This window comes from Podarcis raffonei, chromosome 13 (assembly GCF_027172205.1).
Source record: "Podarcis raffonei isolate rPodRaf1 chromosome 13, rPodRaf1.pri, whole genome shotgun sequence".
Classification (NCBI taxonomy): Eukaryota; Metazoa; Chordata; class Lepidosauria; order Squamata; family Lacertidae; genus Podarcis; species Podarcis raffonei.
The window spans coordinates 28,022,078-28,047,170 of NC_070614.1; the positions used below are offsets into that span (position 1 = coordinate 28,022,078).

Genomic DNA, 25,093 nt, shown 5'->3' on the forward strand with positions numbered 1-25,093 from the left:
TCTCGTGGTGCTTTCCCGGCCCAACCGCTGGGGTGCGGGTGGGTGGGATGGAGGAGAGGCAAGGGGAAGAGTAAAAACCATCTCCTAGTTTTCTGTCATAGGATCAGCTTCTCTGCCAGATCCTCTCCAGTGCCTATGAAAGAGAAATCCAACCCCGGCCACCTTAATCTCTCCAGTCCAACCCATCCTCCAGTGCCTCAGCTCACGACCCTCTTGGATGTATGTCACCTGCTGGGCAGATCCTGGGCATGCAGGGTGTGTGCATGTGAGTTTGTTATCGTGTGCCGCGCTTGGCAGGGAGAAAGTCTCCGGACTGTCCGTGTTCATAACCAGCTGTGGTTTTGCTCTTAACGCTGAGTTTGGAGACCTCTTTCCAGCACGTGTGATAGCTTGGTTGGCCTGGGGTGTTTCACAGGTGAAAAGTAGCAAGGTACTGCCACCATTCTGAAACCAGAGAGGTGAAGTGATCCTTCCTGACTAAAAATGGCCGCCTGCTTACATTTGCTGAAGGTGTGCTGCCTTCTCTCACAGCAGAAAACTGAATCCATCCCACTGTTGCCTCTTCCTTTCGGAGGATTGTCGTTGGGTTAGAATTTCCCTTTCCATCAAGACTCGGGGAAACCAGCCTGTCTCTGTCTTGCAAAATCAGACTCCTCGGGAGTTTTGCCAGTGTGTGTCGAGGGGAGCCAGTAGCAATTGCTGCTGTGCGTGGTTCTTGTATATCTGCAGTTCAAGCTCATGGCTCTCACTGGAAAGAAATGAACGGTGGGATGGATGGAGTGGGCCGCACAGCCGTTAAGTGCTGTCCTTTACCTGCCACCACTGACCCCTCCTGTGCCTGCTTTGGAGCTCGGGACCAAGTGGATCTGCGGAGGCTGTGGGTGGCCCTCAGCCTAGAGATTTTGTCCCCCCCTCTATAAACCCCAGAGGGAAAATAATAGCTGTGGCTGCTTCTCCAAATGTCAGCAGTACCCAGTAGGTTCCAGCTTACCCAGGCTCAGCTTTTGGGCTCTGCTCTTGTGCCAAAATCTGCCCTTAGGTGCAAAGACCACACTTTTGAAGGCTGACCCTTCACCCTTGCTCAGAATGTAACTGACTCTTGACATCTGAATGCAACACACTTCTGGAGCTTGCCTTTTTTTCCAGACATCTGACAACTACGTTCCACCTTCTCTTGAGGCTGCTAAGATAGGGTTTCGGGTAACTGGGGTGTTTTTTGTTTGTTTAGCAATGTACATTTTATTCATGGCATAATTCCCACAAGGCTCCCTGGCCCAACTGAAGCCCATCCTCTGTTTCCATCATCCCCTTCTTCCCCTGTGTGGTTTGTAGCTCACACACTGGGTGCCCCAGCCTCCGTTAAAACAGCACTGCTGACTTCAGCATGAATGTAAAATTATTTGAGGTGAAGAAACTGGAAACTTGATTGTCAGGCAGAAAATAGTATGTGAAATATGGCCTTAGATCAGCCCTTCAGGCCTTACCTGGGCTAAAGCTCTAGAGAGCTTGGCATATTCAGCTAAGTGGGAGAAAAAGACGCTTAATGTGGCCTATGACCTAATCTACAAGTGCACCTGACAGGAACATATGAGCGATGTAAAATTAAAGAAGGCAAGGTACAAGACTAATTGCTAATGAGAAATGCAGGTTGGAAATTGGAAACCTTGCTGGCGTGGGGTGGCGCCTGCCCTTGTTGCCAGGAGGACAGTGGACTTGATATCTTCCTGTTCTTTTTCAGCTACAGTGAATCCATCCTCTTCCCCAAAAAATCAATTTGTAATTCCCACAGACATTGCCAGATACTGTTGGTTCAGCTGTTGGGGGTGGGGGCGATATTCTGTTAGGGTTGCTGGTGTTGTTCCCATATTTTAAGCTGCTGTCCCTTATCCCAGAGCCTTGTACATCCACCGCACTTTAATGGACATCCTTTATATCCAACGCCGCAGTTCAAAGTGTTGCTTGTTTTCGAAATATTGACCTGGGAGCCTTGGAAGTCCTTTGCGTGTTGAGACATAAAAGACCTTGGAGACAGGAATAGAACACCTGAGTTCCTTAGGTCCAACTTAGCTTTAGGTTGTTTCGTTTTGTGCCACGACCAGGGGATTAAAAATACAAAAGGACAAAAGTGGACCTGGTACACCTTCAAGTTTCCTTCTGTGGTGGATTTCACATGTCTGTCTCTCTCTCCCCCTACTGTTTTTAAGAGATACAAATTCACAAGGTCAAGTGCTCTCTACACAACGTTCTCCCCCCCCCCCCGAAACTCAGCCTTTCTTGTTAGGCGAGAGTTGTAAAAGACCAGCAAAGAAAAATATGGCAAAGAGGATTTGAACAATGAGAAAAGTGAATTTGTTGCTTAACAAGTTAAGAGAGTTTATTTTATATTATTTATTCTTAGCATTGTTCCGTGGGGTAGGGATTCCTTGGCCAAACTTGAATTCTTTATAGTAAATAGCTTCACCAGAAACCCTTATAACTGGAGGTACTGCATAAAGTGGGGAGGCATTTTCAAGAATGTGCTATTGAGTTTTCAGATAATGAAGCATGACCAGTCCCATCCCCTGGCTTATATTTGCATCCCTCTGATTTATTCTCCACTTTGGGTTGTTTTGTTGTTTAATTTGGGGGGGGGGTTGGGGGGGGTAGAGAAGGCTATTGGATATAGAGAATAAATTCTGCCATGTCTCTGCCTCGCCATTATTACAATTGATTTTTCAGTGCTCCAATGACCCAGCCCCATTACCATGGGAATAAAAGTATTTTATAAAATGCACTTTGACATTTTTATTGAGATGTGGAAGAACAAAAAAATGCACGCACACAAACACAGCCCCCAAAGGAGGGAGTGCTGGGGTGTTGTTTCAAATATCCAGACCTTTCCCTGTGTGAAAAAGATACCTCACACAGAAAAGCAACCTGTACATTGGGAGTATTTTGAGGGTACTGATGTGTCAAGAAATCCAAGCTGCTACACAGCAATCCCCCGGAAGGGTGGCTGTTGTAGGGGGTGGCTGTCAGAAAAGCAACGTGAAACTACCTTTAATGACAAGTGCTATTGCAATGTATGACCTTGTGAACATGACCTTGCCTCTGATTCTTAGCTGAAATGCCATTCACATTCAGGCTTAGCAAAACTGCAAGGCTTGTAGAAGTGTTAAAAAAGATGTTTTACAGAGAACCCTAAGAGAGTCAAAATGCACAATGATGCCTGAGTATGCTTAGCAGGCGTGCAAAGTAGACTGATGGGGGGGGCACAAGAAGGGAGGGGAAATGGAACACAATATCCCAAAAGAGGTCATTGTTGGCTGCAACCCTAAATAGGATTACTCCATACAGCAACGTTTTACTTACATACGTGTGTACACCACCAGAGCTTTCCAAACTTTTCATGTTGTTGAAACCCTTTTTAGACATGCATCATTTTGCGGCACAGTAATTCCATTTTACTAGCAAACCGTAGGTTAAACTAACTCCTTTCGAGCCCCAGGAGGAGCGTTCGCGTGACGCATCTACACACTGCAGCTGACACACTAATGTGTTTGGAAAGCTCTGGTGTAACCCTACTCTGTGCACAGGATTGTTTTGGGCATGGAAACGGATGTACATAGTTCACAGGTGGAGACACTGCCATTGTGATGCTTCCACCACAGCACCCCTTCAAACTCAAGCACAGGGCAGAGTGTCTGCGGAGGAAGAAGGGAAGCTCTGCAGCTCAGGGGTGGGGCATCTGCCTGGCATGTCAAAGGTCCCATGTTCAATCCAGGTAGGGCATCTCCATTTTGTCTGCACCCAGGCAGCTCTGGCGTACAGGCTCTCAGTCTGTATACACACTATATACATCTGAAGCACATTCTTTCCCTCAAAGAATTCTGGTCACTGTAGTTCGATAACGGTTGGTGGGAGCTGTAGCCAAGTGAGGGGTAGACTACAGTGCCCAGAATTCTTTGAGGGAAAGAATGTGGTTTGAAGGCATAGTGTGTAGTACACAGCCTTGTTTTCTCTAGGCCTAGTGTTTCAGTTTTTCCTCACATTTCTCCTTCAGCTTTCCTTCCTCCAAAGCTGTACTGTCTGGCTACCTGCCCCTGCTCCAGCAAGGCCTCTGCTCTCTCCAGTGAGCACAACCTTTGGCCACCACCCATTTTACTCCTTTTCTTCAGCTACCCCAACCTCCTTGGTGCCTGCCTTCCACTCTCAGCTGCCCCGGCCACAGCCTTCCCACCCAGCACTCTTGCCTGGTATCCATATTTCCCCTCACAGAGCTACAATTTCCAGAGCGGTTTAACAAGCAATCCCTTTCCATACAGGACTCTTTAGAATTGTAACTCTGTAAGGGGAATAGGGGTCTTCTAACAATTCTCATTGCCTTTCACGAACTACAGTTCTCAAAATTCTTGGGGGTGTGTGTGTCATGAAGTGGTATCATAATGCTTTAAATATCATGTGGCCTTGGTGGCAGTATGTCTCAGAATACCGTCTGCTGGGGTGCGGGGCCAAACTACATTGCCATCATCATTGGTTGGTTAGGGTGCTCAGCCCAAATCCAGCCCCCACCACACACCCGCTTACAGCAAAGGTGGCGCTGGTTAAATCAGACCCCCTGCCCCAAGTCCAAATCCAGCACCCCATTGCATACAGAAGTCTTGCACTCCGCAGACCTGGATGGAGCCACATTGGATTTAATGAAAACAGCAAGAATGCCTGAACCTCTGTGCTCGGGACTTCAACTTCCCCTGGTGTTCGCTGGTAAGTACTGCTGCTAAACTATTTTTTGTTTTCACTAGAATATTTTTCTGGGGTAACAAAAGTACATACAGCATCTCTGTTGTCAATTCATAGTGTCAGCTACAATTCAGTGTGAGACCTTAATGTGCGTCAGACTCTGAGGCGTGGGGAGCAGAGGGAGTGGCGCTCTAGGAGGCTGAGGGCTTCAGAGCTGGGTGTAGCTGGGACTGGGACACACCAAGCGAAGCAGGGGATGGGGAAGGAAGTACTCACAGAGTGATAGAGGATGGTGAGGGGAAGGAGATCAGTGCACAGAAACCAGAAACAGCAAGACCCATCACCAGAGCCAGAGGGGGCCCTGTCCCCATGAACATGCACTGTGAGGTTTAGGAGCAGCGGGAGAAGCGCTCTAGAAGGCTGAGGCAGACAAAGGGCCACAGCCCAGCTCCCTAGCTGGCCACGTCGGGTTTGCTAGCTCTGGGAGGAGAGGTGTGATTCCTCAGCTGAAGTAGGCTTAGAACAGGTGAGGGTCACCTGCCTCGTCAAGCCCAGATGCTGCAATCAGCATGCAAAGTACAAAAGGGAAGCAGGGCTGATGGGCTGTGCCTGCTCAGCTGCCCATGTTAAGGGACCTTGGCTTGGATGCTCCTGGGCTTCTATGGGACTGTGCTTCGGGTTTGATTCTGGACTGTATCTTGACTTCTGGACTTGGCTACTTGGATTGACCTTGGACTGTGTTTCCTGAGCTCTGGACTTTGCTTGTGTGGATTGACCTCTGGACTTGGCATACTGACTTGCTGCCAGGTAGGCCAGCGGTTCAGGACATGTTTCTTTCAACAGCACGAATTGGGGGGGGGGCAACAGTCTAGATCAGGGGTCGGCAAACTTTTTCAGCAGGGGGCCAGTCCACTGTCCCTCAGGCCTTGTGGGGGCCAGACTATATTTTTTGGGGGGAAATGAACAAATTCCTATGCCCCACAAATAACCCAGTGATGCATTTTAAATAAAAAGACACATTATATTCATGTAAAAACACACTGATTCCCGGACCATCTGTGGGCCAGATTGAGAAGGCGATTGGGCCTGATCCGGCCCCTGGGCCTTAGTTTGCCTACCCATGTGGTAACACAAGGAAGCAAGGAAAGTTTCCTCCCAGTGGCGGAGGAAGGGGAGTGCAGGGGTGTCATCACTGAGGGAAGGGTGACAAAATGACAAAAATAAGAGTTTTAAAAAATAAAAATTGGGCTCACAGAACTTTTTAGTTCAGTCAGCAAATGTAGCTATATGTGACTGGCACTGGGCGCCACACCACGGGGGCCGGCACTTACTGCCAGACCTGCAGCGTGCCCAAGCCACTCATGTCTCCTGGGAGTGATGTGGTGGCTTAGGCGCCTGCAGGCTGTTCACTGCCTGAAACTGGATTAGGCTGCCACGACTGCTGTTTGCTATAGAAAAGCCATTCACACAATTCCTTATTGCATGAGTGGTGTCTCTAGCTCAGACCCCCGAAAGACATACCCTCCCACATTTCTTTGATGAAAATAGGGATGTCCTATTCCATAATAATAATTTTATTCATTATACCCTGCCCATCTGACTGGGTTGCCCCAGCCACTCTGGGCAGCTTCCAACATATACAGTGGTACCTTGGGTTACATACGCTTCAGGTTACATACGCTTCAGGTTACACACTCTGCTAACCTAGAAATAGTGCTTCAGGTTAAGAACTTTGCTTCAGGATAAGAACAGAAATCGGGTTCTGGTGGCGCGGCGGCAGCAGGAGGCCCCATTAGCTAAAGTGGTGCTTCAGGTTAAGAACAGTTTCAAGTTAAGTACGGACCTCCGGAATGAATTAAGTACTTAACCCGAGGTACCACTGTACTATATAAAAACATAATAAAACATTAAACATTAAAAAAAAAACTTCCCAACACAGGGTTGCCTTCAGATGTCTTTTAATCTCCTTGGCTCGGGGTGACATAACTCTGTACCCTCCAACATTTATCTGATGAAAATAGGGACGTGATTGGGAACAGTGGGACATTCTGGAACCAAACCAGAAGCCAGGACGGCTTCTGTAAATCAGGACTGTCCCTGGAAAATAGGGACGCTTGGAGGGTCTGCCAGAAGAAAAGCTCTCATAAATGCCCCACTCTAGCTATGCCCTTGGGACTCTTCTCCCCTGTGCTGTCCCCAAGAATTGTTGTAACTGCTAAGGATCAAGGTCGAACGACGTTATAAAAACATTCATGTACTGATTCAGCTCTGTGGTTTAAAAAAAAAAAAAAGGTTCCCCCTCCCTTCTGCAAATGTCACTCATCTCTCTGGTTAGGTACAATTGTGACTTCATGCTAATCACACATACAAACAGGGAGGACCAAGAGGTTTGGTAAAGCATTGGGCACTCCCTGCGTCCAGTGTCATACGTATTGCCCCCAACAGCACCTGCGCCCATGGAGGTGCATGCCATTTCTAGTAAACCCCCTTCACTTCGCAGAGCTAGAATTCCCAGAGTTCACCTGGGAAGAGATATGGATTGTTCAACCACTCTGAGGACAGTAGCTTTGTGAGGGGGATAGGGGACTCCTAACAACTCCTAGCACCCTTCACAAACTACAGCTCCCAGAATTATTTGAGGGGGAAGCCATGAAGTGGCATCACAGCGCTTTAAACATATGGTGTGAATGTGTCCTTAATTACACACACACACAAACACTGCTTTTTTCTAAAAAGAATGTTGGGGTACTCTCATTTTGACTCAAGAAAATCACCATTTATAGTTCAAATTGGGGGAAATAAATACAGCAAATGGTCAAAAATACAAAGATTCACAAAATGTTTAGGAGTATGTGTACCCCTGCGTCCCCCCAGAAAAAGCACTCTGTTTGTGTATACACACACACTGCTTTTCCCCCTATAAAAATAAGTGCTGGTACTCACCATGAAGTTGTTACATTAAGTGCCACACTTTTTAACAACAAAAAGAGGTGCCAGTACTGCATATCCTTGAGTACCCCCTTTAAGAAAGCACTTTTAAATTATCGGTGGCACTTTCTTCTTTACCTAATAGTTAATATGTCCCTTCTGGGAAAGCCAGGCAGATGTACTCTGCTCCTGACTTCTCTCCAACCTACTAGAAACCCAGCTCCATGGAATCAGCACAAGCTAGTAGTGTTTGTTGGCACAGGAAATTATATGCTCAACTTCTGCTCTCTCAGCCCATGCTTTTGCTACAGACAATGGAGAGAAAACTGTGAAGCTAAGCCAAACCTCAGCTGGTGCTGGACACAGCTGACGGATGGCCAGCCAGCCAAGAGCCACTCAAAGAAGTTATCCAGCTGTCGTCTAGCAGTTTCACTGGGGATTATTATGGTGGGATGGGGGTGTAAAAGAATGCATAGGGGCATGGTTTATTGGCTGAAATCCAGGCGTTGATCCCATCCTATTCCTCAGGGCTGTGGACATTTAATTATGAATAAAATTAAGGCCCCTGTTTGTTTAATCTCAGCCCAGTGTGGTGCCCAGACACAGCTTCTGAAACAGGAAGACAGGCTCAGGAAGAGAGGTGCTCCATACAGAGAGCTTATCTCCACTCCACCTTGTCGTGGCTTGAAATGGACACACACAGGTGAATTTTCCCAACACCAGTCACAGGGGTGGACAGAAGGTAGATGATGATCCATGAACTGATCACCAGCCCAATTTCTGGGGGTGGGGAGGAAGAAGCTCTACAGCAGGCAGCCCCAAACTTGGCCCTCCAGCTGTTTTGGGACTACAACTCCCATCATCCCTAGCTAACAGGACCGGTGGTCTGGGATGATGGGAATTGTAGTCCCAAAACAGCTGGAGGGCCAAGTTTGGGGATGCCTGCTCTACAGAATTTCCATGGGGGGAGGGCAGTGCTCCAGTGATTTGCAGACTGCTTTATCGCCATTCCCCGTGCCATAATCAAATTTAGCAAAAGAACAAATCTTTGCCCCTTGAAGTTACCACAGAGCATCTCCTAAGTATCATAGGTTAGGTAGAAAATAAACATGATGCTAACTAGTCAATAGAAATGTATAGAAGTCTGCGCATCCAAAGGACAACATAATTTAATTCAGAAATTACAACTGGGGGCTTGCAAAAAATAAGTAAATTGTAGTCTGGAGTGCTCCTGTGCAGGATACTCCATTTCATTCCAATCCCAAGCTGACCAGCATTTAGAATACTCCATTCTGCCAACAGTTGTTCAGCATTTTGTAGTCACTGAGCGTGCCCACCACCCAGTCTTCACTCTGGTACCTCCTACTGATGTGTGTGAGTGGTGCCATTTTGTGTACATACAGACCGGAGAGCTGAGATCACTACAACTACATATGCCTCATATATGTGCTCCAGTACAGTAGGATAGGTTGCTGGTCCATTGCACTTTTGTGCATATTCCCATCTGGCTTGTGGATTGTGCAGTGGTGGAGGAGGCTCAGAAAAAACAGCACATGTGAAAACTGGGGAGGAAGAAAGAGAGACACGAAGGCGAAGCTGAAAGCCACGGTGTGACATAGACACACACACACAATGCACAGAATCTGGACTGGGATTGAAATTTTCGCTCAGCCCTGAAGCACGCAAGCTGCCTTTCAGCAAACCACAGGTTCTCAGCTTATCCTGCTTGATAGCGTTGTTCTGAGGATAAAACAAGATTATCTCAGTGCATGCCATCCCTGGCTCTTTGACAACGATGCCACCAGGGCATGCCTTCGTGGGCCAAAATCCAGGGCTGCACTCAACAGAATAACCGGTAGCCTCCCCACAACCGGGGGAAAAACAACCCCATAGCAGTGCTGGCTTACTGAATCTTGAAGTGGAATCATAACATTGGAAGGAACCTCAAAGATAATCTAGTGGTCCACCCCCTGCTGGTGCAGGCAAAGCACATTGCCATTTGAAGTGTGTGTGTGTGTGTATGTAAGTAACGCCATTACAACGTCTAAAATTGCCCAGCTGCGCCACTGCTCCTTGGAGGAAAGATAAGACGCAAAAAAAAGAAGTGCTAATGATGATAAAAGGAAGGGGGGGAGAACCAAGTAAGGCTATGCAGCTGGATCAGCCAGTCAGTTTAGAAATGTATCTGCAGGTCTGAAGCCTATTCCTCTGGGAAAGTGTCGGGAAGTAAATGCGGCACTTAAAAGGAATCTGTGGCATTTGCACTCGTCGGCTTGCCTATAAAAAGGCACACTTTGTCCCCCCTTGAGTATTGGGGCAGTTTGATCAGCAAAGCTGCTGCTTTTTTTCCCCTATAGAGAGCCTCCGGGGCAACCCTTTATTTTCTTAAAATAATTGCAGGCGTTCTGAACCCTTCCCAGCCCAGGTGCACAAAAGCCGCCTTGTGCGGCCGGAGGACCTTGGTGCTGGTGACTCCAGGTCTTTGCACTATGTGCTGATGACAAAGGACAATTGTTGAGTGGGGAGGGTGGGGGCTGCTTTTTTGGGAGCACCTTCCTTTTATAGTAAACAGCAGTTGCCCTTGCAGCTCTGCCCACCCCTCTGGTGCGAGACCCGTCAGCTCAGTATATAAGGAGTGGGAGCCAGGGTCGCCTTTTGTTCCTCGGCCCTCTGCCTCCCCACCGTGCTGCTCATCCCAGCTCGTGCCACAAGTGAACCGAAGCCATGGCCCCCAAAAAGCCGGAACCCAAGAAAGAGGCTGCCAAGCCAGCTGCGGCTCCGGCTCCGGCTCCTGCCCCAGAACCACCAAAAGAACCTGCTTTTGACCCCAAGAGTGTGAAGGTAAGTAACAGGGAGGTGCCCGGTAATTCCCTTTCTTACAGACTTGGGATTCAAGGCCTGTGGTCAGATCCCTTATCGTCGCACAGACTCATCCAGTGGCCCCCAAGGCGTAATTACTAAATCTCAGCCTTGTTTCCCAGACCTGCTGATTCCAAATGATGGAAGCCATTTCAAGGTAGTTGTGGTTCCTGCATTGCAGGAGGTTTGTACTAGATGATCCTTTGGGTACCTTCCAACTCAACAGTGCTACAATTCTAAGATTAATCTAATGGTAGACTGTTTTGAAAGCTGGTCTGCTAGACTCCAACTTTCTTGCTTGCTTTTCTTTTTCCTACCTCCATTCGCAAATTAGTTGCATCTCATTTGCCACAAAATATTTGTTTCTTAACTCAATAATAATAATAATAATAATAATAATAATAATAATAATAATAATAATATGCCGCCCATCTTACTGGGCTACCCCAGCCACTCTGGGCAGCTTCCAGCAGTAAGACTTCAAACATCTTACTTCTCCATTAAATAATATAAGCTTTGCAAGAGCTCAGCTTACCCACTTACTTTGCAAGACAGCTTCTCTTCAAGGGCATTTGAATCTACTTCGCAGGAGCTGAATGGCTAGATTGAAAGAAACCTTATTGCAAAATCTTAACTCCTCCGTAACTTAGTTTTAAAGGTCACATTAATATGAGGTGCTTGACAAAAGCCCCAAATTCTTCCGAAACCTTTGCTTTGTTGCTTGCAAGTGCTCAGCTCTGTGTTAGAAGTTACAAGTGGAGTAGAATAGTAAAGGTTTGAATCTACTGTTTAGTCTCTAAATAACTCTATGAAGCCTCTTAATGTTTTTCTCATAGTTGTAGAATAAGATTTGAATGAATGGAAATATTAATATTGCCATTAATCAGTAAAACAGGTTTCTTGGGCTGGAGAGAGCTGATGGTTTGTTTTTTAGAGTTGAAAAACATTTGAGGGAGCTTTCACATCCTATGATGTAACGCTTATTTCTTTTGTCCCATCACTGCACTTGTCAAATGAGTTCTGCAGGTTTTTGAAACAGTACAAAATCCTACTAAGCCTATTTACCAGAGGTGAAAGTGGAATGAGTATTCACACCGCAAGTCAGCAATCGCTCTTTCAAACTGTGTTCAACACATACACACACACCCTTGGTTTTATTTGCAGCAGCTGAAAATCTTCCCGTTTTCGAAAGTTGATAGGATATCTGCAGATTCCCCCTGCAGAATGGCACTGCTCATTCTGAACACATTAGTACGTTCCTGTAAGTATAGCATTTCTGCGTAAGAGCAAATTGGCTTTCTGATGTTGGTGTGAAGTGTGGCTCAAGTGTTTTTCAGGCCCTGAATGCACAAAGCTGGGCACCTATTGTGATAAATTTTGCATTTTCCTATATAGAGAGAGTGCAACGAGACACCTCACCACAACCGAAACCTTTCAGCGGTTCCCCCCAGTTCCTATATCTGCATCTGCCCCAAAGGCCTTGCCTCATCCCATCCAAACTGCTGCTCCTTCTGCTTCACATAACATTGGTTTAAATAGCATGCTGGATGTTGTACAAGCCTTAGGAATCCCACGCCTAGAGACGTAGAAAGACAGGAAGCTGCTAACTTCTACTCAGATCATTGGACCAGTATTATCTAGACTGAGTAGAGAGACGGACTTTCCAGAGTTTCAGACATGGTGCCTCTCCCTGCCATACCCAGAGATGCTGGGGATTGAACCTGGAACCTTCTGTATGCAAAACAGAGGCTCTACCACTGAGCCATGGGCTCTCCGGTAGTCAAGGGGAGAAGACAGCAATGAGTCATGAGGGCACAGTAGAGGAGAGTGAACTGGCAGCAAAGGACCAGGTGAGATGAGACCACAATAGATCGCAGGAGTTTTGCTGAATTGACTTGAGGGATGAGGCTTTAAGAGGTGAGAGGGAGAGACCATTATGGGAATAGGCAACAGCATAGAGAGGAAAAGAGGAGGAGGAAAGAGACACAGAAGCCAGTGACAATATTATGTGGGGCAAGAAGATAAGAGAGGGAGAGCTTTGTAGTTCATGCAGAATGTCCATTTGTGTCTTCATTCTAAAACGCTCATATAAAATCTAAAGGGTACAAGAGTTCACTGGCAGTTGTTGAGCCTGTTTTTATTGCTGAGACTTGGCCCTAAGTATGTGTTGTACATACAATTTTTGGCCTGAGTTTGGTACATTTTATATTTTGCTGGCATAATGCTGGCTTCTAGGCTTTCTGGTGCTCTTTGTCCTATCATTAATTCACAAGGTTTTTATAGCACAGTATTTTATTGTATGCTGATACGCGATTGTAAGTAAACTGCTTTGGGAAGACTTGTCTTGAAACACAGAGTATCAATGTATTAAATATTTTTAAAAAATTTAAAGTAAAATCAGAGCAACAGGGAGCTACTGTGAAAGGAGGAAGGGAAACAGGCTATGGTTTCAAAGCCCAGTGGCAGAAAGATGGGTTTGGGTCAAGGCCAGCAGAGACGATCAACAAGAAGAAGCAGGCATAGAGCACGAGTGAAGAAAAATTCATAGTGCAAATCTACATGTGCCTCCCCAAAACTCAGCCCCACTGAATTCAAATGTGGCTTTCTTCCAGGGAAATGTGCATGGGATTGCAGCCCTAGAGAAGCGGAGGTTGGGAGATGTTAAAAAGGAATAAAGGTTTGGCGAATACATGGGCATAGGAGGAGATGCCTTTGAACAATGGTGCCATGGGGCTGGACCTCAGTGCTCAAGGGCAGCAGTCCACAGCCCAGGCCCCCACTGAATGACCGCCTAGAGAGCGGCAGGCAATGGAGCAGCAGCAACCAGTCACCATGTCACCCTCTTGGCCAGCAAGTGGGACTGACGCTGGTCGCAGCAACATCCTTTCGCTCCTATTTGCAAAATCATTTAGATATATACACTGTGGCAGATACCCATTTTATTTTTTTTACTCTATATTATATATATTCCTTTACTGGTGCTTATCCCCAAGTCTATGTGCTTAGGTTCAAGGCATCGAAAGCAAACTCCATTTTTATTCATGTAGTCAGGGGGGTGCTGCGATTTTACTGAGTTTAACGCGTGAAACTGAACATGCTCAGAGAATTTTTTCTTCTTCTTCTGGTCAGGATTGGCAAATGTTTTGAGGACCCCCCCCAACGTATCAGGAACGTTGAAAGAGTTGGGAGAGGAAGGAGACACATAGAGAAAATAAATGTTAAATGTTTCTTCCTACTTGAAGAAATGCCCAGGGTCTAAAATTGCCTAGATGCACTTAACTCCCTGCAGGAAACACATAACGTGTGAACATGTGTGTGTGCGTACATCACTTAAATGCCAGCAGTGCACACATAAGGAAAACTAAGATAAAATAGACGTGTATGCACTAGTGTTTAAAAATGTGTAATGTATATATTTAGTGTGAGAAATATCCAGGTGCAACTTCAGCCTATGACTATGCTACACAAATTACTTAACAAGATATACTGCCTCTCCAAATGGAGGTTCCATTTGTCATAGCTGTGGACAGGCATACCCTTCATGAATGCAGATGGGTTCCATGCCCATTCCCCTCTATAATCTGCCTTATGCCACCACCCGCCCAGCAAACGAACAACATCAGTCCTTTGTCTCTTCAGTTATCATGCAGGGAGGGAATTTTTTCCATTCCTCTCCTTTCCTTTGATACTGTCCCTGTTCTTTTCAAGATAGCCTCTCGTAGCTGGAGAGGGTTATTAATAGCATCAAATCAGTATGGAACTGGTTTAGCCACTTGACACTTTGACCTTGGGAGGATGCCTAGAAACCTCTTTCTCTCTTTCTCTCTCTCTCTCTCTCTCTCTCTCTCTCTCTCTCTCTCTCTCACACACACACACACACACACACACACACACACACACACACACGGCTAGTGGACATTGGAACTGGTAGGCTGGAAGGCTGTGACACCAAGAGGAAGTGGAGGCAGAGCCAATAACAGGCAGAGCCCCTTCTCTTCCCTGCTGAGTTCTACAAGGGCAACACAGAGATGGAGGAGGAAGCCAACAAGCTAGTGCGTTCCCCTGGACTGGTTGTAGGGAAGTTGGCAGGCAGGGAGTTGAAAGAAACAGAAAGGTGGCCCCACAGAAAGAGTGTGATCCTATGGGCTGGCCCAGTTACCATGTTAGGAAAATGTTAGCATCTAACCCAAACTGCAAGAAGCTTTGCACTTGGGATGAATCCTCAATCAACAAGTGGTCTGGAAGCCGCCATTGTGTGCCTGTTCCGGAAGGCATCTCCAGGTATGAGGGGCAACGAGGTTGAAAACAAACTAGCATTTCTGTTCATCCAGAATTGGCTTCCTTCCACTCGTTTTGTGCACATGCACGGAATGGAATACTCCATCAGGAGTGCAGTGAAAGTATAATTTGGCAGGGGGAGGAGGGGGCAATCCAGCCTTTTACACTTACTAACTACCTGATGGAGGGTATGAGAGGTTGTTTAAAAGTTTAACTGATCCACAGCTAAATGGTCTTGCCTATGAACGGAAAGCCTCCAGATATCCCAAAGTCTACAAACCACATTAAACCCAAGCATATATAACTGACTCCTGCAGCCATCACAGGTTGTTGTGTGTGCGTTTGCAAAAGCTGTGGTTAAAGCAAATCATTAACTGCTGGCTTTTTCTTTCTCTTGCAGATTGAATTCAATTCTGAACAGATTGAAGGTAAGCACTGGGGTGTGGGGGAGTGTTTAAATCCATAGATAGTCGCTCTATATGTTTGGGGAGGCAGGACAACCCCACCCCCAATAATCTCTACATTTGGTGAAGGTTTAGAATTTGAGCAAACTTGTAAATTAATGAATTTAGCAAAGGTGGGAAAGAATACTGGTTAGCTTCCTTAGGAGGCAGCAGCCCTGCTGGCTGGCTACAGCAAGCTGTCACAGAGAGACGGGAGGATGGTGTTTAGGATGCCACAGAATTCAATGCTGCGCTGCTGCAGAGGACAAGACCCTCTGGAGATGTAAATGCTGTGAACTCTCCCTCCATAAAACTCTGGTGTAAATATGTGTAAATAAACTATATTTCTTAAAGACACTACAGTCTCTGTTGTGTAGGGTTGCCATATTTCAAAAAGTGAAGATCCAGATACATCTAAAAAAACCCCAGAAGTTTTAGAGCTTTTTAAAATATATATATATATTTATTTCATTTTTCAAATTCAAGTTTTACAATCACATATCCAACATACAGAAAACAAGATTGCAGAGAATCTCCTGGACTTCCCTCCTCCCCTTTGTGGGTCCTATTGTTAGTCATTTCCGCCTGCATCTTTTATAATAATCCAAATCTTTTACATCTCCATTATATCCAAAATTCACCATTAAACTACAAGTTTCTGAGCTATTTTTAAGGGCATTCAGCAAAATCTAGACTTCCGACATGGGTTGCCATGTGTCTGGATTTCCCTGGAGATTTCCACCCAGACACTAACAACTACAGTATTCCGGCTATGTCCAGGAAATTCCAGGCATATGGCAACCCTACTGCTGTGCCTCATTCCAAACGAACACAAATCCTGGTTAATTGCCAAGACCCCTGGAATTTTGCTACCATTTGGCAGAGATTGGGATGGCTTATAACAACAATAAGCTGTACAGTGGTACCTAGAGTTACAAACGCTTCAGGTTACAAACTCTGCTAACCTGGAAGAGTTACCTTGAGTTGAGAACTTTGCCCCAGGATAAGAACGAAAATCGTGTGTCGGTGGCGCAGCGGCAGCAAGAGGCCCCATTAGCGAAATTTCGTAACTAGAGATAGCACTGTAGTGCCTACATATACTGTAGTCTCTGTGACTGCATGCCTTCCAAACTTCCCTCTCTCTCTCTGCCTTAAGCTTGGTGCTACTTTGCCAAATGCCACACGGTGGGGGAACAGAAAGGTTATTACGCCTGTATGCATTAGGCCCCAGCATGCCTTTGGCTTAGCGAGTATGAATGGTATTTAACTTTTCATGCTACCACAAGGATTAGGACTAGCACAAAGGGATTTCTCCCCCTCTAGTCCCCCTGAACATGCCTCATGCCATCCCAAAATCTTCTCCAGAGCATTGGGGTGGGGGAACCCAGAACACATTTAGGGGATATGTGGCTGGAGGGGGGGGAGAACATTCCGGAACAGAACATTCACCTTGGCACTATGTTGAATACAACCCTTTGTCTCTGTGTGAGACAATCTGTCTGTTAAGACAGGGAAACCTGCGTCTTCTAGGTATTTCTGGGGTCTCATTTCTGTCATCCCATGCTATTGACCATGCTGGCTGGGGCTGCTAAGAGCTCAAGGGCTACAAATTTCCCTCCCTGCTTTACAGGCTTCAGAATCTGATTTCACTCTTTAAAATATATATATATGCTTTTCAGGTTTGTACGTTTCATTAATTTTACAATCATTTTAACATTTCAAAACTTGACTTCCTTCCCCCATTCTGTGGTTCCTTAAATTTATTTTTAATATCTTCAGCATATCCAAATTAACTTAATTAGCTAATTTATTCATCTACATATATATATATATATATATATATATATATATATATATACACACACACACACACACACACACACACACACACTCTTATAAAACTGCAGGTTATTACAATAATCCTGCCAATGCTCTTACCTGTTTACAATTTATCTGCAAATATTCAATAAACCATTTTCATTCTTGAAAAAGTTTGTTATCTTGTTTTCTTAATTCTTCTGGTAACTTCTGCCATTTCCGCATATTCTATGAGTTTTAGTATCCATTCTTCCTTTGCTGGGACTTCTTCTTCTTTCCATTTTTGGGCGAGTAATATTCTTGCCACTGTAGTAGCATACATGAATAAGTTTCTATACAATTTAAGTAGTTCTGTCCCTATAATTCCCAAAAGAAAAAGCTTCTGGATAGTTTTTTTTATTATTACAAACGTTATTTTAAACATCCTTTTCAATTCATTATATATCATTTCCCAGTAAGCTTTAACCTTACTACAAGACCACCACATATGATAAAAAGAACCTTCTTTCTCTTTACATTTCCGACACTTATTTGATTTTGATTTATACATTTTTTGTGTTAGATACCATCGATTATATCTATATCGAGAATCTGATTTCACTCTCGCCCCCATCCTTACAGCTTGATCAACAGTGGTGGCCATAGAGCATGTTTGAGAAAGCAGTGAAGCTGTAGAGAAGACCTTGAGAATTTACACAGCAGTGGCCTGGGGCTTATGGGAGTCCAACAGTGTCTATAGGTTCCCCATCCCTCTGTTAAGAGCCATAGGAACTGTCATGTTGAGAGTTCCCTTTTTTTCGAGAAGTCAGAAAGACGCAGCAGCAGGACCCATGCAACCCTAAAGTTCAGCACAGCATGAATCCCTAGGTTCAGGAAGGGTCATTGTGATGTCACAGGAGACCTCCTCATATGTGGCAGCCATCGCACTGCTGCACCTGGCATTAAAATGCAGAATAACAAGCTAACTCCGCCGGTGAATAGGCCTGAAGATTTCCATAGGTTTCAAAATGATGCCTCTTGGGCCTTCATGTCTCCAGCATTGCACACTGGTGCTGAGCCCTTGACCTCCTTCAACAGTGGAGACACCTCCATGAAAGAGGTGTTGCTGGAGATCAAGAAAACGATGGAGCAAACCATAGAGGCAGTGAAGGCCTTTGATAGTAAGATCTTAGCTTTGAATTCACGTATGGACACCCTGGAAGGGCTGATCCAAAGCCTGGTCCGGTCAGCCACGGCAACGAGCTTCACAATTAAGAACGAGCAAGCAAAGGTACAGGACTGCCACCGGGACATTGGGTCCCTCGTTGGCAAGAACAGACGCCTCAGCGACCGGGTGCAGAAGATTGAGGACCAAGTGCAGCCCCATATCCTCAGGATCTGTGGCTTGCCAGAGGAAGAAGAGGGCCAGGACCTGGTAGCCTTCCTGGAGGAGTGGTTGCCGGGTATCCTGAAGTTAGACACCAGAGATGACCCCATTGTGGTGGAAAGAGCCTACAGGGTTTCCGCCAAACGGCAGAAGGTGGCAAAAGCAGATCTGTGCAGGGCTATTGTCGCTCGGATAGCGGAATTAAGGGACAAAGAAAGGATCTTGCAGCAAGTTGAGAAGCTGAAACCCATCACGTATAAAAACAAACCAATCTTTATTTTTCCAGATACACCCCTCCTGAAAGGTAAATAGAAGGTCACTTGGGTTGTAACTTTGGGCCAAAACCTAATGCTATTTTAGGCAAAACAACACCTTTTAAATAAGTTTGCTCAAACTCTCCGCTCTTATTTAAGGCATTTACATTAGCATTTCTTAGCAGTGTACATAAAAACGTTGAAGACACAACGCCTGTGGCAAATTAGTTTCTGCAGGAAATAACTCTACAGCCCTTACTACTCTACTGCCTGTTGATGAAGATACAGATTACTGCAAGCTTCTCCTTCTGGGGCAAATAGCAGCCAGGGAGCGAGCAATTCTCAGCAGTGAACCTGGCAGGGGGATCCAGGTTGGGGGTGCACAGCTGCTGTCTGTTTAAAATAGTGGAGACATTCAGCAATTTTATTTTATTTTTAAGCATCACTAGCAGGTCATTTGGCTGCTAACTGCTGTTGAAAACCAGGGATGCTATGGCCTGTCCAGGGCTGTGCCAGGGAAGGTAGTTGGTGGCTGTGAATATTTGTAAAGATGATTTAAAATGGTTTGAGAAAAAGCTTCATTTTCTGAGGGGCGCACCCAATATTTATATTGCCCAGTGAGCTCAGAGTTGAGAGAGAACTGTGTAGGTTCCCCTGGCATGATCAAGGGTTCTAGACCACATGGGAAGCTTATACGGGTTGAGCAGACTCCCCTCTTCAGACCTTCTATCAACAATGTGTGTGGACTGTGGCGCAGAAGGAAAACAACGAGATGAGAGGGGGACGAGGCTCATGAGTGCAACTCTGGGCTTGCCCTCATGCGATGGAGGCATAACTCTTGAATAGGACTGTTGCGGTATATTCTTTCTTTTGCGGAGCTGGAAAAATAGACCTAACTCCAGAATGGCTCTAAAAAAACCCAAAAAACCTTCCCCAGTCACTGTTAAGAGTATGTAAAAAAATAGTTCTCAGACTCTTCATGTTTAAAAGTAATTCTTCTTCTGCTCCTCAGACCTGGGGTGGGATCTCTAGGGCATCATGGGTATATTTTCCTGACGTTGTGCAAAGAACTACCGGTAACTTGGTCTCTTCTTTTGCGCAGAGTTCAAAGAAGCCTTCATGCTGTTTGACAGGACCCCAACGGGAGAGATGAAGATCACATATAGCCAGTGTGGCGATGTCATGCGAGCCCTGGGACAGAACCCAACCAACGCAGAGGTCTTAAAGGTGCTGGGGAAACCAACACCCGAAGGCAAGTTTACAAAATAGGATGGATCTGGACCTTTTCAGCTTTCAAAGGTTCCTTAAAATTACAGCTTAAAATTATACATATGGGGTTCAGTCATGGTTTTAATATTCTGTTGGGAGCTGCCCAGATGGGTGGCTAATAATAATAATAATAATAATAATAATAATAATAATAATAATACAAGCAATGCTCAAGCGCTGTTTCTCTTGGCCTGGGTTAAACTTGACACGTGCGCTTCTCCCAAATCAGATCCTGGTTAGCATTCCTGATTTGTAGGGAGCCCGTCCTTGAACTCACAGTTCAGATATTTCAAGGAACTGTGGTTTAAGCAACTAGGGAGGCAGCCAAGTTTATGAAAGGAAGATGGAGGAAAGGAAGGAGGGAGCAGGAGAAGGGTGCACTCAAACTCATCCCTCAGTTGTGTGCTGTGGTTTGTTGCAAATGGCCTATTATGAAGGCCGCGCCCACCATCTTTCATCTCTGTGTTCTTCCTCATCAGAATTGGGCTCGAAGATGCTAGATTTTGAAACCTTCCTCCCAATGCTGCAGCACATTGCCCGATCCAAGGACCAGGGGACATATGAGGACTTTGTGGAAGGGCTGCGCGTCTTCGACAAGGAAGGGAATGGCACCGTCATGGGGGCTGAACTGCGCCACGTCCTTGCTACTTTAGGTAGAGGAAGTCATAAAATTTATAGCATGATTGTGGAAGGAGAGCATTGTGCAACAAGTATTCTGCTTTAGCAGGCCTCAGCCTTCCCAGATAATTAACATGTGGTCCATCTGTCTTAGGGAATAACTTCTCCCAAATCACACACACACTTACTTTAGGGAGAGTAAGAGGGCAAATACACCATTCAATGAAGCACATTGGTGCCCCCGCCCCCCCAGAAATCCTGGGAACTGTAGTTTACCCCTCAAAGTTACAGTCATGGCCATTGGCCACGATTGCTGGGGCTAATGAGAGTTTTAGTTCAGCAACATCCTGAGGGCCCCACCCCTGACTTATGCCCTCAGCATCCTGTACACCATCTCTGCCTACCTTTAAAGCGTGGGAGAGGAACTAGATCAATGTTGTTTTCCAAACTTGGGTCTTCAGCTGTTTTTGGACTACAACTCCCATCATCCTTAGCTAGCAGGATCAGTGGTCAGTGATGATGGGAACTCTAGATCAAAGCCATGCCTCGCCATTATTGGGTCATGGTGGCAGGGGCTGATGGGAACTGGAGTCTGATAACTTCCGGAAGGTCACAAGTTCCCCACTCCTGCTTCAAGGTGAAAAGCAAGGGATGGGGGAACATTTCTCACAAGCATTCCTCCCATCACTGATACTGGGTGAACACAATTCACGTGTGGACACAAGTTCTGCAGTACCAGCTGTGCAAAAGGCACATTCTATTGAGCTCAATAGGCAGCAGTGGGTAATGTGGGATTGCTGCATCAATCCCTATACACAGCTGGCTTGTGTACTAGGCACTGTACCCATGGGAGCACAGCAGGAACATGAGGTGCTGGTTTATACTGAGTCAGACCTACTGGTCCATCTAGCTCAGTACTGTTTACACAGAGCCATAGCTACAGGGGGTTATCTGGGGGTTTTGCCCTGGGGGAAGCCTCCAGAGGGGGGCAACTGAGGCTCCAAGTCTGTGGGTGGGTGTACAGAAATGTGTGTGGGTGTGCCAAACCAGGTCTTTGACCCTGCTGAAATAAAGCCTAGTACCACCCCTGGTTTAAAGACCTTCTTGATGTTGCTGAACTACAGCCCCCATCACCCAGGGCCATTGGCTGTGCTTGCTGGGGCTGATGGGAGTTGGTAGTTCAGCAAATGTCTGGTTTATACTGATTCTATCCCAGATCTAACTTCAGATGTCAGGATTGTACCTGGGATCTTCTGCACACAGGGAATATGCTTTACTACGGTGCTATAGCTGTTTCCCCTAATATTCAGAAGCCTCTGCTGCTCCTAAAAAGCCCTGGATCATGATGCAAATATGCAGAATGCTTGATGCAGCTTGGTCTATTCGAAGAACAATTTTTGTGTGTGGACAGGGGGAAACAAAGCTTGATGTTTGATTTCCGCTCCTAGGGGAGAAGATGACGGAGGCTGAAGTAGAACAGCTAATGGCAGGGCAAGAAGATGCCAATGGCTGCATCAACTACGAAGGTAGGACAAACCCACATTCTTTTGAAACACAAAACAAAACTTCCGCTTATCGAGAAACTCTGGATCTGCCCACACTTTTCTTTCGCTTCTGGGACTCCTGCTACTGCTGTATGATGTGCACTTGACCAGTAGTCGCTGAGCGATACATTACTACTCATGCTTTGCATTGGATGCTTAACTTGATTGACTTGCACAGATAATATGAAATAGAGGTGGAAACTGGACTGACTGCAAAATTCAGTTTGGCACTTCAGTAAACAGCCTGATTCAGTCCAGACAGATTTGGGAACTGTTCAGTTTGGGTTTAGATCTGAATACTAGTTCAAAAAAAATCCAAGTTTTGGTATTATGGGGATTTTTATTTATTTTATTTTGGTATTATGGGGATTTTTTATTTAGCCATAAATATTTTATTTCCCCCAGAATTGGATGGCGTTTTTAGGCACTAAGGCCTCTCCAGAGTGCATAAAACCTGCCAATTCCAAACAAATAGTCTTGTGGGGTTTGTGCTGAACACCTTTAAAATTGTTCTGGTGGTGCTGGTTGTTCTATGCGGCAGTGGTGAGGCAATAGTGGCAGCAAGGAGCTAAGAGTCGGCTGTCACTGAAGACAGGAGGACTCACTTCTGAGTGAACATGCATAAGGTTCTGATTTTATGAAAATTAACAACTCTTTTTTGTGTGTTCTCAGCTTTTGTCAAGCACATCATGTCTGGTTGAAGATGGAATCCTTAAAGTGAGTCCCTTTTCCCCTTTCCTTGTTTGAAACATCCCAGATACCTGTGTGTGTTGCAACTAGGGATGTTGGAGAATTCCTACAAAAATGGAAAAGTTAGCAGAAACTATTGCAGTCTGCAGTCAACAAAAGGCAACCAACCATGCCCTGGGCTCCTTCCCCCACTGCCAATGAAGACTTATAAATGAATAGAAAGAGAACCTACCCAAGTGACGCCGACACAAAAACCTCACACATACACTAAGTAAATGAATGTTGAGTTTACCACACACCTTCTCCTCCCTCTCTCTCTCCCCACATCTCTTCTCCCCCAGCTTTATACAGCATTAATGTCCCACATCACATGTAACTGATATGTAGAAGACTCTATGACCTGAAAATAAGACGCAATGCACATACTTTTGTAACCCAATAAAATCTCCAATAAAAACTATTTTAAAAATGAAAGAAATGAAAATCAGTCAAGTAAATACAATTGATCCTCATTCACATTATCATTGTTGCCTTTTTCAAATCTGCAAACGATACACAATTAAGGACTCTTTTTTTTTTTACATCATTCCATTTATATCAAAACAGCTGCAAGTTGTGTGAGGCCTCATCCAGACTTCCTTTTGTGCCACATCTATAGGCATGGGTCCGTGCTTTAAAGCTCCATGTCTGAGCACCTTCGCCATGGCGCTTTCCCCATGAAAATCTGCTCTTTACCGCTGAAAAAATTCTGCAGAAAACCCGAATTGCCATTTGTTCTGATTCAGCTTTAAAGAGCGGGTTTTCCTGGGGAAAGTGGTGGGGCCAAAAAAAAAACCCCAGACCACCAGACCAGGAAAGTGCAAACCTCTGTCTAGAAAGTGCGGGGGGCGGGGAGTTTAACTGCGGATGAGCCCTAACTTATTTAAATACTGTAGTTACATATTCCTCCCCCTGCCCACTGTTTAACTTATGTAACAGTATTCGGCAGAAACTGAACTGCAGCAGAATGGTAACAGCGCTGTTTGTGATGAATGCAGGTCGGAATGGAAAGCGCTGTCGTCTTACATCCTTAACTGCAACCATTGTGTCCAAATATCAGCAATAGAAAAAACCAAGACTGCTTTTTGTGCTGAAAATGTGAAAAGTGTAATGTAGATTTTAGGTACTGTTGGTGGCTCCCCTATAAATCTTAGTTAGAACATGGCCCAGGGCACGACAATTCATAAATTAAGCTCACATGTGAAGTTTTATTACTTTTGTTAAGTTATTTGGAAAGATTACTAGCTGAGGGAGGCGCTTGAGTTAATGCAAAACATTTTATTGTGGATGCTGCATGATATCTTAATGAAGCCACAAGGAACTTTGGAGTACAGTGTCATCAATATGTTGAGAACATCCAGCTCTGTATTTCTTTAATTAAGCAACTGGGAGCTGCTCTCTCAGTTCTAAATAAATGGCTGAAGGTCTGTGAAGAGTGGGTGAAATTAAACAAGCTGAAACTGGAATCCAAACAAAATTAAGATAACCATAAAATAAAGATACTGTGATAAATGTGGTGGAAATTTCCTCCTCTGATCCAGTTACAAGCTCACTCAGCACCTGAATAGACAGGTGTCGGTGACAGCCACAAGTGCCTTTTATCAATCCCAGCTGGCATTTTTCTTGCCTCCGTTTCTGGAGAAGACATCTCTTGCCATGCTAATCCATGCTTTTGTAATGTCTAGAATCTGTTCCTGTAGGGATAGCAAATGGAGTTTTCATATTGGCTCCCCCTGACTGCGTTAAAATTATCATCTGCTTTCCTTCCAGGTTCTTGGGAGGAGGGGGAAAAATCCATCCAGCAAGAATTTCTTACCTCATATCCCGCACACCTCTACATTGCCTAGGAGCTGCATTTGCCACAAGGCATGTAAGAGGGACTCTCCATTTCCACAGTGTAACAGCCTCTGTATATAAAGAATGCATGCTCCTGCATCAGTTTTAAACCTTTATTTATTATTTCGGTTGTGTCCATTCTTCTTTCCTTCTGCTACATTTGGTCCATTGAAATTAAAACGTCTGCGCGCACAGATACCATTGCTGTTTAACTTTTGCCTAAATTTTATTTCGAATTTCAGTGAGCTCAATACATATTCCCCCCCCTAAAAGCCACTCCATCACTTGAAAGATGACCCCTTCTTCCCGAATGTCACTGCCACAAAGAACAAAAGAGTGGTCCTATACATGGTCCCTTGGTGTCTCCTTATTTGTGGAAACTTTTAACTACAGTAGTGTTCGCCCTGTCCTGGTATAACAGGAACAGAAGTG

At 45.3% G+C, this 25,093-nt stretch overlaps 1 protein-coding gene across 2 annotated transcripts; it reads left to right on the forward strand.

Moving 5' to 3' along the window:
• Positions 1–9,962: 9,962 nt before the first annotated feature.
• Positions 9,963–24,873, forward strand: MYL4 (myosin light chain 4). 2 transcript variants are annotated; one of them, XM_053361733.1, is made up of 7 exons: positions 9,963–10,488; positions 15,185–15,212; positions 19,768–19,917; positions 20,414–20,587; positions 22,001–22,078; positions 22,769–22,813; positions 24,596–24,873. In XM_053361733.1, the coding sequence occupies exons 1-6, from the start codon at positions 10,372–10,374 to the stop codon at positions 22,795–22,797; spliced, it is 576 nt and encodes a 191-aa protein (XP_053217708.1). In that variant the 5' UTR covers positions 9,963–10,371; the 3' UTR covers positions 22,798–22,813; positions 24,596–24,873. The 2 variants fall into 2 exon arrangements, with proteins under 2 accessions (XP_053217708.1, XP_053217707.1); XM_053361732.1 differs by lacking the exons at positions 9,963–10,488; positions 15,185–15,212; positions 20,414–20,587; ... (1 more) ...; positions 22,769–22,813; positions 24,596–24,873 and adding an exon at positions 17,978–18,715 and having other exon boundaries at positions 19,768–19,949.
• The last annotated feature ends 220 nt before the right edge of the window (positions 24,874–25,093 follow it).